This window comes from Microcebus murinus, chromosome 11 (genome assembly GCF_040939455.1).
Source record: "Microcebus murinus isolate Inina chromosome 11, M.murinus_Inina_mat1.0, whole genome shotgun sequence".
Taxonomy (NCBI): Eukaryota; Metazoa; Chordata; class Mammalia; order Primates; family Cheirogaleidae; genus Microcebus; species Microcebus murinus.
This window is the reverse complement of record NC_134114.1, coordinates 97,513,095-97,528,909: the sequence shown is the minus strand read 5'-3', so window position 1 is coordinate 97,528,909 and position 15,815 is coordinate 97,513,095. Positions and strand designations below refer to the sequence as shown.

The 15,815-nt window shown below is 36.1% G+C and overlaps 1 protein-coding gene across 4 annotated transcripts in view; it reads right to left on the bottom strand.

Annotated features, from left to right (window-relative positions):
- Positions 1–15,815, bottom strand: part of MEGF10 (multiple EGF like domains 10) — a 177,128-nt gene that overhangs the window by 92,331 nt on the left and 68,982 nt on the right. For all 4 annotated transcript variants that reach the window (XM_020290109.2, XM_020290107.2, XM_020290110.2 and 1 more), the window contains one exon: positions 2,750–2,842. In XM_020290109.2, the coding sequence (XP_020145698.2) occupies positions 2,750–2,842 (93 nt within the window). The remainder of the gene's footprint in view (positions 1–2,749; positions 2,843–15,815) is intronic.

Sequence of the window (15,815 nt, the reverse complement as noted above, 5' to 3'; positions counted from 1 at the left end):
GAGAAGGGCACTTCAACTCTGTGGTTTTCCTTTCAAAGCTCATAACCTGAGTCCAATCATAAGAAAAACAGACAAACACAAATTGGAGGACATTCTGCAAGATACCTTGCCAGTCCTTCCCTACATTGCCAAGGTCATGAGAATAAGGGACGTCTAAGAGACTGTTATAGGCCAGAAGAGGCTGGGGAGACTTGACAGTGACATGCAGTGTGGTGCTCTGGACTGAAATCTGGAACAGAAAGAGGACATTAATGGAAAAAGTGATGAAATCCAAATAACATTTATTTGTAGTTTATTTAATAGTGGCATATTAATGTCAGTTTCTCAGATTTGACAAACTGAGGGTGATTTAAGAGGTTAACAATGGGGGAAATGGGTGTGGCTATATGAGAAAACTCTGTAGTATCTTTGCAACTTTTCTGTAAATTTAAAATTGTTCCCAAATAATAGCATTATTCAAAAAAATATTACTGTGGTTTCTGTACCCTGATTGGCCCCTGACTGATATAAGGAGCCAGTCTAATTATCAAAGCAATCACTTTATGGTTTTAACATACATCATCAAATTTATATATAACAATAACCGGAGAGGAGGTTAAACAGAAACAGAGTCCTTGGAAATTAGTCCATTTTAACTCTGATACATAGTAGATTACTAGAGCATACTTTTTGTTTCCAGAATCATCTGGCCAACAGTAAACAAAATTATTCATTCCTGATATTAGGGTAACTGCCACAGACAAAACCCAGGTAGCAAGACACAGCTTAGAAACCATTTTTTATGCGCCTAACAAAAGGTATCAGAAATGTTTTTCTGTGAACATCTTTAAAGACTTCACACATCTGTTCAAGTTTATTTATGTTTTTATTCACTATAAATCTAAAACATGAGTTGTAGAGAACAAACTAAAAGTTGCCTCAATATTATCTTTCAATATTAGAAGAATATATGTTCTCAAAACCCTAGGGTCTTCATTCAAAAGTCAGTAAACTCCAAAATAAAGCAACAGTTTATTTTCTAGAAGGCCTAAATCAGTTCTAGAGAGTCTGAAACCCACGTGGGCATTTGTTTTGCTTACACAAACACTCTTCAGTCTGATCCCTTAGCTTGAGGTAGGCTGCAGTTCTTAGGAGACAAAGTATGGATACGACTAAAATTATTCTATAGCTTCCTTGCCCTGGAATTAGTAACAAACCTCATTTTCCAAATGAAGAATACACCCACTCATCCCTTTCCACTAGTTTATAATAATGTTATTTTTCTTCAAAAAATCTAGGCACAACTTATTTTTAAGCTGGAAAAGTTAATGAAAGCAACATTGCATTTGAGGTCAATTGGCCAGAAAAATGGACATGAGCCAAATCCCATATCCCAAACATTTTGCCTCAATGGCGTGTGAACAAAATGCCCACTGTCCTCCTGATCTCCAACAGAAGCAAACCAAAACCCTGCAAGACAGTTATCCACTGGAATTGAGAAGCCTGTTAGGGGCAGAAAGACACACACACACACACACAAACACACACACACACACTCTCTCTCTCTCTCTCTCTCTCTCTCTCTCTCTCTCTCTCTCCGGGTTTAAGGTACAATAACAAGGCTCTTTCACACCAAGCCCTCTGTGCACAGTCCGGGCTTCCCCTGGACATGTTGCTTCAGGAAAAGCCAAGCGATCACAAGTCCGAGACAAGCAGTCCTAACAAGATAAAGAGTAATCTCCCCAATTCCAAAGTAAGCAAGTAAAAATTCATAAAACTTGCTTATAAAACAGCTTGAAGTCCTTTCAGACCAGCTTCAAAAAATTATTTGGTAGTGAAGACAAATTTGTGCTGTCATGAGAACTTGCTAATTTTTAAAAACTATTATTTCCTTTTTCAAAATGTAATATTTTGTGCTTTACAATTTAGTTGCACTTCAATTCTTTATCATGTTTCTCAAGGCAAAAAAAGAAGCATAATGGAACAGGAAGTGGACCCAATTACATATGCAGCAACAAGTTAAGCAGAAGATTTAGGTTTTAACTGTGAAATTTAGAAAAGCAATTGTATTACATGACATTCCATCATTTAATCTTCAAAATAACGAATACAGGATTTTTGGTGCAGCCTGCTTATAGTTAAAAATATCATCATTTTAGATTTTATAATTCTAACATAATGGGGACAAATTACATACTATGTTATGATTTGTACCAAACCATAGCACCAAAATGCTCAGGAATTTTCATTTATTACAAATATTTCCCCCAAAAGTTATCTTAGCAAGTCTTCAATATTTGCATCTCAGAATGCAGAGACAAATATTAATAGTTATATTAGCATCAAAATACCAATTTTATTTCTAAGTTAAAACCAACAGGTGGTAAAATTCAATCACCAAGAAAGCATTTTAGAGAAATCATTAGGTAAACACAGAAGGTAAAGTACAATAGCTATGTTACCACAACTGCCTTGCTGAAGTAAGGAATCTATATTGTGGACACTACTCTGGAAAATGCAATCACATTGACAGAAGTATGAGCCTCAGATTGTTGAAATCTCATTCCAAGTACTTCTCTTTATACCCAATTAACAACAGTTCTGTACATAACACACATACAGATTTAAGAAGAACAGTACAAATGATTTGGAATCTGTACCCTGCTCTGAGTAGGGTTGAAGAGGAAAAGCTCAGTTCAGGGTCATCTGCAAACAAGGGGCCCATATAGCAAAAACATCCCAAGACAGACAACAACAGGTGGAAACTTACCACTGGAGCAGTTGGTTCCTCCCCAGCCAGGCTCACACTGACAGGTGTTTGGAGCAACACAGCGACCATGGACACATTTATCAGCACAGTGGGCTGTCAGAGAGAAAATCAATCAAATAAAGAAAGTTGGCACAGGAAAAAAAACAACCAACAACACAGCTGTTGCACATCCCAGTCTCAAGTATCACTTAAAAACAACATGCATGCTTGATAATTTTCTTCAATCCATTCCTCAGCCCTCTAACATTCTGCCGCATTACCAAACAATTCCCCTTCTTATTGCGGTATCTCTAAATAAATTCCATCATTTCTACTATTTTATTCTACTTCATGCTGAATTAGGAAGGAAGTTTCAAGGAAAATTGCCTAATTCCCTTTTTTAAAAAAAGTATCAATGAGTACCAAATATACCCTCTTTGTTTTGGAAGGAGCACATGTGGAGAAACAAACCACAAAGCAAGATCAGGACTCCTTGACTTGAAAGATCATCCTGAATGACAGGATGGACAGAGACGCACTTCCCTTTACATAATACATTCACCAGAAACAGCAGTCACGTTCCTCTGTGGACATGTTATTCACAACCACGACACAGCAGAATTGCATGCTCTTTTCCTGTTGAGGAGGATATTTAAAAATGTCACCTAGGTCTTTGGAAAACACTAAATCTCAATTCCTCTTTCCTTAGTGAAAATCTTAGGTGTGCCGCCTTGGAGGCAAGGGGCATCATTGCAGACATGAGTGAACAGATAGCTTGATGATTTCCAAAAGCATGATCCAGATGGCTAACAGAAACAGACCTCATATGCTGTGTGGAACCTTTGCATTACTGTCAACCTTAGTGCCACCTACATGGGTTAAACATTCTTTAAAATACTTGGATATATGAGTAATTGTGAAAACAACTTGGAAGAGTTTTGGGTTCAGATATTCTAAAATGTTATTTAAGGGTGGTATAAAGTACACTGTACTTTAGAGATGCAGTTTATTAATGTACAACTTATTACAAAAGTAAAACAGGTTTACTGTCCAAACAAGATATCAATAAGTAAAATAAACCTCACCTCCAGTTCCACAAACTATAATAGTAACATTTTGTGGTTGTAGAACATTCAGGAATTTTTTTCCTATATATCTTTCTACTCAGAAAAGAAACAGAACTGTATCTTTCAATTTGCTTTTCCACTTAACATAATGAGAATATTTCCATGTCATTAAATAATCATTTATATGGTTTATACACTATTGTGTGTTTTTGTGTGTATCCACATATACAGTGTGTGTGTACACACATATATATATACACACACACATATATATATATATATATACACACATATATATATATTGCTAAACCAAAAATGATGATCACTTCTAAGGTCTCGATCATGAAGATCTACACACGAAGAGATACAAGGGAAAAGCATTTTTGATGAAGAAAAAGCAAAAGCAAGTGGAAAGAAGAAAAACAATGGGAAATGAGAAAATGAGAAGTTCTATTGGGGTGCAGTGTTTTGGGCATTAGCTTTGGAAAAGTAGAGAAAGATCGTGAAAATCAAATTAAGGTATTGGAGTTTTATTCTCAGAATTAGCTAAGAATAATCTAAAGAAAAATATACATTTGTCACAATAAATCATCAGGTAAAGGACACCACAATGAAATAAAGTGACCACACATTTCAGGAAATATAAGCTGTCTTGCTGTCACCAGAATAATTCTTTAGCACCAGGAGATCTGATGAGGGATACTAGGCCTGGGGATAATGGGACCCTCGCCCAGGGTAGAGTTTTCTGACACTAGAGTTCCGGGGAAGTGCTTAGCAACCTCAGAATATATGACTCAGACAATTATGTATTTAATTGTAATTAAAATCAGAACCTGCCTATTACATATAAACACACTGACCCTATACTATGTTGACTTTTGCTGCTGACTCAATTCCATATGTGCTGACCCCATCGGTTCTCCTTCCATCTCCACGCATCTGTCTGAATTTGCAGATGTCATTCATTTGTAAGGCCACAGTTCTGTTCTGTTCTTGATTTAAAATTTAGGTATGCACCTACCTAAAGCCAGCAAGCTACCACACTCAAGTGTGCAAAGTTCAGTTAAATGCCACAGAAATCTTGGGTCTCAGTGCTGAGCACTTACCACACTGTGTTACACGACAGCATGTGAACACAGCACTCTCTCACCTTAGACAGAGTACTGGCACCCACTGTAAGCATGTTAGCATGAAAGGGCTTTGTCTCACTTTGCACCAATGATACCTATATTTGTAACTATTATTAGTGATCAGCCTAATTTACCAATTCCTCCTCCTTCAAGATGTTAAAGCTATTGAAAATATTGTTTGCATATCCCTAGAAGTTTCACAAATTAAATACTATTTGCCTTTAATGTGAACAATATTTCCTTAATCCTATACATTTAAAACAAAACACAGAAATTGGATGTGGTAAAAAGAAGTAACGAAAGGAAGTATCCCCCATATCCTCGAATTCCGCATTTTTGTGTTTATTTAATAATGTAGTCCTCACCAATTAATTTTACACTAAAGAAATGTTATAAATGTTAATTTATATGGTAAATTTACATTAATAAAAGATTATTTTGTTTGTTTTTATATCTTGGACGTCCATATAAGAGTTCATTTAACAAAACAATTAATGCCACCATTTGAGAATCTGAAAACTTCTGGGATCCAAGGAAGCTGGATTCCATCAGAGCAATCTGGGGCTTCCCATCTGTCTGGGAAGGGGCTGGCTATGAGAGGAAGATGCTTGGGGTCGTCTATGGGCAGGCGTCAATTTGCTGTTTTCTCTTTCTTTTCTAATCTTTCATTTTTTCACTCCTCCTCTTCCTTTTGACTTTTGCCACTCATCTTCTTTCTCTCCCCACAAACCACTCCTTTCACATGCATGATTACCATAGAGAGTGCAGATTAAAATCTGGTTAACCCCAGTGTGACCCCAAATGATTTCCACTGTAGCAATTGAATCAACAAGTAAGAAAGGTAAGTGTGAGCCAGCAGGCCTAGCACCTTTCCAGCTTTCCTCCAGTACTGAGATAACACTTATCGGGTGTCATCGATAAAGGGGGAGGGGGAGGAGGGGAAGGGTATATATATACATTATAAGTGCAATGTGCATTGTCAGGGGGATGGACACGCTTGAAGCTCTGACTCAAGGTGGGAGGGAAGGCAAGAGCAATGTATGTAACCTTAACATTTGTACCCCCATATTATGCTAAAGTAAAAAATAAATAAATAAATAAATAAAGAGATAACACTTATGATCATGGATAAATGAATGCGTGATAAATTAACCATATGTTCCAGAGGTTAAAGAATCTGAACTGCATATGCTGAAATCTCAATCCACTGTCTTTTTGTTATTCTTGTTTTGTTAATTAAAAAAAAAAGATAATAAGCAAATTCCTATGTGCAGAATCAAAGGAGACCTGCTTCCAAATGCTTTGAGATTGCTGGAGATTTCATTCCTGATAGCGCAAACTTTGTGTTTTAAGAAATGAATTCTACTAAGTACAATCAATTATAATAGTTGGAAAAAAAATCCCATGATGGCAAATTTTAAAATGTGAATTATTTTTACAAAATCCTGGAGCTAACATTTGGCCAAAGTCTGAAACAAAATGTGGCTAGGTCATTAGCAGAAAACAAATTTGCCTGAAGGTGGAATCTGCTTTCCTAATGACTTCTTTATTCTTAATTAAAGCTAAAGCCAATGGAATCACCTGTGAGTACTGAAGCCTGAAGTCGAAGAATGATCTAAATGATGAGAAATATTGTTGGGATGGAGTCTAAAAGGAACAAACACAAAATTCTACTTCCATGGTGCAGCATTTTCACACGGCAGTAGACTGTCACATGAGTGCCATCGCTGGTCCATGGTCTTTCCCACTGTCTCTGGACCCCCCACATCTAGCAACAACCCTCACCAGGTACCCTCAAGAAGGGCAGGAGCAAAGAGAAGTAGCAGAGGAGAACAGAGTAAGACATAGGACACTCTGCTCCCTGATGTCCCAACTCACCAAGCTGCGGAAACACTAGCTCTAGCAAATGCAGTGACACCCCCCCCCAGCACCCCCAGGAGATCAGCTGAGCTCCATCACTGCCTCAGCCTCCTCTTCCTCCTGCAGCTCCAGATGTCCCCCCTCCAGGTTCTGAGTTTCCATGACTAACATATTCCACGTGAGAAACCAAGGTAGGTTAAATACATGAATTTTTCATGTATTATAGAAACTAGAAATTTCATGTATTTTCTAGTTCACTATATAAAGTGAACTAGAAAAGCAGGGGAAGAGAGGTCCACCTTAGCAAATGTACAAAATCTTAGATCTCAAGGATAGGTGCAAAGGACCCATTATATCATAAGTGTGGCTCTCCCATTCCTGTCCATGTCCTTTCTTCTTATTTTTAGAAGGGCAATTCAAACTAGAATAAGCCTGACAAAAACAATCTATCCAATATGATTTCTTTTTCCCACCCATCTTTAAAAAAATCACTCAATATCATATTCTGAGTTTTTAGTAGCTTAAATTTTTAGAGGCCAAATATAAGCTGAATCTCAACCCATGTTTCAGACATATCAAGCTGCAAGGGGCGGCCAAGGCATCTTTTTCCCTCAAGAATTGGGAGGGAAGAGACACTGATGTGAAGAACAGGCCATGTCTTTGAAGTGAAAGCTGTGGACAGGCTGTCTGCCTGGTCGACAGGTGAGGACTGACATGACGACCCTCGAATCTTCTCTAATTAGGCTCCTATTTCAGCCTTAGTTCCTAAATCCATTTAAATCCCATTAGCAATGACATGGACCTCATTCCTTTCACTTGTAAATACTTGGCTTTAATACCGAGAGCCATTATACCCAACAGTTTTCTCTTCTGCCACATATGTTTGCCTTTGCATTTTCACTGAGAGATGGCAAAAAAGTAAAAGGTAGAGTAGGCAGACCAAAGACTCCTTTATAAACCAATTTGATCTCCAAAGGCAATGCTTACCATTGTCCTAAACGATATAATAAATTCACTTAAATTCACTTGGAAAACGTTTCCAGGATCAAAGTATCTCTTAAAAATAACTGTCCAATAGAAACACAAACCTTCCAGCTAATCCATCTTTCCTCAGAAGTTCCTTTAATTCTGATGTTATGAATAAGGAGCCAAGTCACAGATCTTGTTTTCTCTCATTTATTCTGTAAGTTGCTACAGAGAAACATAGACTTTGAGTTAAAAAGGTACACTCACAGAAAATCATTCACAGGGAAACAGACCAGGAAAATGGAGTAATTTCCCCAGTATTTGTAGATGTTGTTAAAGGCAGAAGCAGGATGAAACCCTGGTTCTGACTCCCAGTGGACCCAAACTCATGGTGAGTCAGCATGAGAGTGGGGTGACGGGATGAGTGTGAAGGATGGCAGAGGGTGTGTGGGGTCAGATACTAGGGTGCGGGTACTGGATGGCCAGCAGTCAGAAGAGTCACAGGAGAAAGAGGGAGAAAGTAAACAAGAGTTGACCTCCAAGATAAACTTTATGCTTCCCACACTTTTGCCTGAGGTTAATTATATGCAAACTATTTACAAAATCTAATTGCTATGATAAGGTTCAGTGCAGACAGCAATAATTTTGTTTCATATTTCCAAACATTACATTGCAGCCTACCCTATTATGCTTGTTTATGAAAAAGAAAGGGAATTCTTGTTTCTTTGAATTTAGTATTTACTGAAGTACTGAGTGCATTGCTAGACACTACTGTGGATAAAAAGATGGTAGACTAGGAACTCTCAGTCTGCAGAGGAAACCAGTTGGAGGTCCATCAAACTCAGTAAACACAGAGCAGAATGCAGGGGTAATAACAGAGGCTTGAGCAAAATACCGAGAGCATATTGAATGATTTCATTTATGCAAAATGTCCAAATAAGCAACTCCATATAGACAGGCAGGATATTAGTTGGTTGTCTAAGGCTGGGAGGGACTACAAGTAAATGTGTGATAGATACAGGGCGCAGAGTTTTTTTGGGGGGGATGATGAAAATGTTCAAAAATTGTGAAACAGTTGTACAATTCTGAAAATATACTAAATACCATTTAATTTTACACTTCAAATGGCTGAATTGTGTGGTGTGTGAATTATATATCTCAGTAATGATATCATAAAAATACTGCAGAAGCTGAGGAAAGGGAGCAATTAATTCCAAGCAAGGTGAGATCAAGGAGGATCTCATCAAAGACAGGACATCTGAACTGAGAAAGGAGACACCTTTGTAATAAAGTTGCAGGGCAGAGTGGCCAACAAAACTGCCTCATGCTCCTTCCTCCTTGCATCCGATCACCACAGTTACATAACATACTGCTTGGGTAGTACTTGCTCCTAAGAGACATGAAGGCCCTATCAGGAATAGAGGGAAAGGGATTTTAGATATGGAGTTTTTTTCATTATATTTACTAAACGCAAACTTATAGACTCCTAGTGTTCCCCTACTCTCTCCATGACTCATCAGTCATCCAGTATGCCATGGACGAGGACCACTGGTGGCTTGGGGGTAAGAGCCCCAGACCTTAAGCAGTAGGTCATACAACTTTGAGGATGGGATGCAAGCAGGACAGAGTGCTCACACTCTGGCTGTAACTCTCATCCTCCTTCCTGCTTCCTGGTGTGTGGACAAATGACTAAATCTGCAAAAAACACCTGGTAACTCTGAGGGAAGGGCCAAGAGAATCATGAAACCCTTAACTCCGAATTCTTTGCATGTATAAATGAATTCCACAAACCACCCACTTACAGACTTATTTTACACAAGGACCTCTATTATGCATATATTTCAGATCTCTATTTCTTACAGCAAAACATGATTCCTAACTAATTCCTAACTGCTCTTTTGGGAAATCTTATAGGTGAGTCAATTATTAAATTAAATAAACATCCATAGTAGCAGAATAAACTGAAGGCCCATATATATATATATATATATATATATATAAAGAGGAGATATACGAATTCAGAATTTCTACCATATGTTTGAAGTAAAAATGTCACAACCTAAGTCCAAATGAGATGGCCAAAAGATATAAATGGAATTAAAAATCCTGCCATGAAATACAGATCTCATTCTCTCCCTGAATTACCATTTTGCCTCAAATTACAATATGAGAAGAGTTAAATATGGAAACTATTAATTCTAAAACAACTACAAAACAACAAAACTAAGAATTATCAATAATAAGCAAAGATGATGAAATAGAATCATAAAACATATTCAATCTAAAAGAAGATAGAAAAGAGAAAAATGGGAACAAAGAGAAGATGGGATAAGCAGAAAGTAAGCCTAATTATATCAGTAATTACATTAAATGTAAATAGTCTAAATATCTCAATTAAAAGACAGATTTTCAGATTGGATTTTTTATAAAGCAAGAACCAACTATATGCTGTTACAAGAAATACACTCTAAATGTAAAAACACAACTATGTTAAAAGTACGTAATAAGACATATCATGCTAACACTAATCAAAAGACAGCTGAAGTAGCTATATTAATATCAAACAAAGAAGATTTCACAGCAAAGACTATTATTAGAAATAAGAAAGGTCACTTTGTAATGATAAAGTATTCAATTCACAAAAATGAGATAATACTAAAAAACATTTATGCATCTAACAACAGAGTTTCAAAAACTTCAAAGAGAAATAGATACAATTAAAGTGGGAGTTCTGAATAACCAGTCTCAATAATTGAAAGAACAATTAGATAGAAAATCAGAACAGATATAGATTTAAACAGATTTGAACCTAATTGACATTTATGTACATGCCACCAAATAACAGCAGAATAAATTTCCTTTTTAAGTACACATTGAACATTCACCAAGTTAGATCATATTCCAAGAAATAAAACAAGTCTCAGCAAATGTTAGAAGATTCAACGCATACAAGCTATGTTTACTGAGCACAATGAAATTTAGTTAGAAATCAAGTACAGCAAAATATGTGGAAAGTGCTCCCAAATATGTGGAACCTAACAACCTTTTAAATAACTCATAAATCAATGAATAAATCAAAAGGCAAATTAATTAGAAAGTATTTTGAAGTAAATTAAAATGAAATCACAACATGTCAACATTTGTGAAATGCTGCTAAAGCAGTACGTAGGGGAAATTTTATAGCATTAAATGCCTATGTTATGAAAGAAAAAATGTCTCAAACAAATTATCTCATTTTCCACCTTAAGAAACTGGCAAATGAAGAGTAAATTAAATCCCAAGGAAGGAGAAAAAGGGAAAATAATAAAATTCACGGCAGAAATCCATGAAATAAAAAACAGAAAACCAAAAGAGAAAATCAATGAAAATAAAACTGGTTTCTTGAGAAGATCAGTAAAATGGGTAAATTTCCAGCTGTACTTACCAGGAAAAAAAATAGAGACTAAATACCAGTATAAGAAATGAGGGAGGTGATATTATTAGAGAATCTGTAGATATTTTTTAAAAATAAGGAAATGTTATTAACAACTTTATACCAATAAATTTGATAACCTAGATAAAATAGAGAAACTACCAAAGCTTACTTAAGTAGAAATAAATAACCTGAATGGACATATATATTTTAAAGCAATTAAATTGTAGTTAACAGCCTTACCATAAAGAAAATTCCAGTTCCAGATGGCTTCAATGGTGAGTTCTATCAAATACTAAAAGAAGAAATAACACCAATTCTACAAAAATTCTTCCAGGAAATTTAAGGGGAAACTACTTCTGAACTTATTCTATAAGGCCAAAATTACTCTGATACTAAAACCAGACAAAGACATTAGCAGAAAAAAAAACTTTCAAATATCTGTGATTGATATAGATGTAAAGATTCTAAACAAACTTTAGTGAATTAAATACAACAATATATAAAAAGTATTAAACTTCATAATGGGGTGGGGTTTGTTCCTGGAATGTAAGAATACAAGGTTGATTTAACATTCAAAAATCAACCAACATAATTTGTTGTATTAAAAAACTTTTATGTGTGCATGTGTGCGATTATTTCAAAAGATGCCCAAAAAAAGCATTTAGCAAAATCCAATATCCAATCCTGGTGAAAAATCTCTGAAAACTAGGAACAAAAAGGAGTTTCTTCAACCTGATAAAGGGTAAATATGAAACCCTACTACTAAATTATATTTAATGGTAAAAGAATGAATCCTTTCCTACCTAAGATTAGGAAAAAGAAAAGGATTCCTGCTTTTATAATCTCTGTTCCATATTATAATGAGAATTATGGTGAGTATAATAAGGGAAGAAAAAGAAATAAAGGTTATCCAGACAGGAAGAAAGAAGTAAAATTGCCTTGATTTAGACTATTTTGTATTTATGTAGAAAATCTGATGGACTCTACAAAAAAGCTACTAAAAAATAAGAGTGTTTAACAAGGTTACAAATAAAAATCAGTATACAAAAATTTAATTATATTTCTATGTATTAGCAACAAATATCAGAAATTGAATAGCCACTCATAATAGCATCAAAAAATAAGGATACATCTGACCAAAGATGTGAAAGACCAGTATACTAAAAACTAACAATATTGCTGAGAGAAATTAAAGGAGAATCGAACAAAACTATCAACCAACTTGGCCTATTTGACATTTATAGAACACTCTACTCAACAACAGAATATTATCTTAAATAGTAAGATCTACCTTCTTATGCATCAAATGACTTATTATTAATAAGACATCAGTTCTCCCCCAAATAGATCTATAGATTCAATGTAATAGCAATCAAAATTCCAGAAGCATTTATGTAGAACTTGACAAGCTGAACTTATGGAAATGCAAAATGACTAAAATTGCTGGAACAACTTGAAAAAGAGAAATAAAATTGGAAGACTAATATTACCTGATTTAAAGATTTATTACAAAACTACAATTATATCAAGACAGTGTGGTTTTGTTATAAATATACACAAATAGATCAAGGGAATGGAATAGAGAATCCAGAAATAAGTCTAAACAATAACAAACAACTGCCTTTTGACAAAGGCACAAAGGCAATTTAGTGAAGAAAAAACAGTCTTTTCAACACTGCTAGAAAAACTGGATATCCATATGCAAATAAGGAAACTAGGATATATAATCTCACAATACATACAAAAATTAACTCAAAATGAATCATATCTAAATGCAAAACCTAAAACTATAAAACCTCTAGGATAAAAACATAGCAGAAAATCTTTGTGAACTTGAGTTGGACAAAGAATTCTTAGATACAGCACTAAAAACACACTCTGCAAAAGAACAGATTAATAAATTTGCTTTTCAAAATTAAAAACTGTTCTTCAAAAGTACTAATAAGAGAATGAAAAGATATTAATAAGTCACAGACTGGAAGAAATATTTTTTTAAAACTATATCTGATAAAGAACTTGCATCCAGAATACTTTATAAATAACACTTAATAAGAAAGAAACAGTTCTACAACAAATAAATAAATAAGTGAGGGCAAAGGATTTGGACACTTCACCAAAGAAGATATACTAATGGCAAATAATCCCATGGAAAGATGCTCAACATCATTAGTCACTAGAACAACACAAATTAAAACCACAATAGGATACTACTGAACATCTATTTGAATGACTGAAATTAAAAACACTGACTATATTGAGTGTTGGCAAGGATATGGAAGAACTGAAACTATTATACATTGCGAATGAGAATGTAAAATGAACAGCCCATTGTCAAGTTTGGCAGTTTCTTAAAAAGTTTATAGACATTTGCTTGTTTCCAGTTTTTGGCTGTTACAAATAAAGCAGCTCTGAAGACTCGTGTACAATTACCAAATGATTCAGTCATCCCATGGCGGGTAGTACCCAAGAGAAATGAAAGAATATGTCCACAGACAGACTTGTACCTAAGTTTTCAGAGCAGCTATATTTGTAGTTGTCAAAACCTGAAAGTAATCCACATGTGACAAGTACATGAAAGGATAAATTGTGTTATATTCACACATTAGAAAACAACTCAGCAATAGAAAGGAATGAACTAATGGTGCACAGGACGATAGGAATGAATCTCAAATGATTATTATGCTGAGTGAAAGGAGCCAAACATAAAAGAGAACACACTGTATGATTATACCGATACAAAGCTCTAGAAAGTGCAAAGTGATCTCAGTGACAGAGAGCAGATCAATGGTGCCTGGGAAAGAGGCAGACAGAGAGAAGTAGATGGGCGAAATTACAAAGGGGTATGAGGAAACACTAGTATGTGCTGAGTACATTCACTATCACGACTGAGGTGAGGGTTTCAAGGTTGCATAATATGTCAATACTCATCAAATTATACATTTAAAAATGTACATTTATTGCATGTTGATTTTACTTCAATAAAGCTGTCTAAAAAAAAACTAGAGTGTGAGAAGAACATTCAGAGAGAGGCATAAAACCTTCTTCCTATACAAGAGGATAGGGGGAAAACATCTGAGCTAACCCTAAATTACTGTACATATTGTGCAATTTCAAAGAGAGTCTGTGGTCATTGGTGGCTGGGCATTCCAAGTGTCCAAGAAGGTACTGTCTTCAGCCTCTCCCAAGAAATATTTATTTGGAAAAATGTTAATACAAAAAAATCACAATGCAATGTTCCACTAAGCTTTTTCTATACAAAGTAAATGACTTATACAGAAAAAAAATACAGTTTGTGTTGAAATAAGCTATTGCAATGGATCCCACACAAGGGACTGAAATACCATCTGTGGAGCACATAATCCTATTCATTTATTTGAAAATGGAAAGAGTTTTTAGCTTAATTCCATACTTACATGGGCATTATCTATTTTCACATGTCTCACACTGAGTCTCTTTAGGTTGAATCAGATTTAAGTAAAATAAGCAACATGATCCTAATAGACCAAAGTTTCAAAATGTTAACAAGCACTTGGAATAAACTCTAGTTTTCCTAAGCAAAATTCCTAACAATTTAGCCTACAACCGGTCTGATGATACAACTGCAAATTGACTCAATTTGAGAAGGATTTCAAAATTGTCAGCACAGGTTAGAGAAGAAACCAAAAGGAACGTAACGTCATTTGGGACAAATTTTAATTCCCTGCTGGTCCTGTCATGTCCATGTCTGCAGGAAAGCAAGATGACTCTATGTACAGGAAGTGCCACACCAGGCTCTTCTGTTTTTAGAATGGCATTTCTCTTGGTCCAACCACTCTCTACGTAGCCATGGAATTCTTTCACAAATATGTTTTCCCACAGCATGCTTTCCACCACATGGCATTTCCCCTGGTCTGGCTTATTTCATCTTACTGACACTTGTTTCCAGATGCTTTGCTTCTGGTTATCCAGTGCATCTGAATCACATGTTAATAAGAATACAGGCCAGCCCCAGGGAGAGTTAGCAGTGTGGTGAAGGTCACAGTTGGGGTTACCACTCTTCCCACTCAGTGTTCCTGCCCCTCCTCCCTCCTCTGTGGTGGTCCTTGGACAGCTCCTGCTGGACTCAGGCGTCCTCGTCCCTTCCCGCTCTTGCCCTGCCTACACCTGCTTCAGAGTAAATGGAGTCCGCACCCCCAGAGCCAGTGATGAGTAACAGCAGCTAAGACTTTTCTTGTCCGGAACCTCTGCACTTCAGGTTGGAAGCCTGAAGCCAAATGTCTACATTAAGCAGTAGAATTTCTTCAAAAGGAGGATGATTAAGGGTCTGAGAGAAAGCTGCAGCAGGGCTTTTGCTACTAGACTTCACCACAAAAACCAAGGAATACAAACGTAACTGCCTTCAAGGGCCACAGGACAGATGAGAGAAGTGTCACAAGTCAGGTAAGGCCTGGGAAACTTTATAGGAACACCTGCTCATGTGACGAGGCAACTTCCTTTGGTGCCCTGTCTACTGCCACATGGGAATGGCAAGCCAGTGTCACCAATAGCCTGAGTTTTCCACGGAAGATGAAAGTCCCAAGTTTTATGTTAAAATTTTTTGAAATATAAAACACTGTGAACCAAACAAAACAGGATTACACATCCAGCCTGCCAGTGTGCTGCCTCTGACA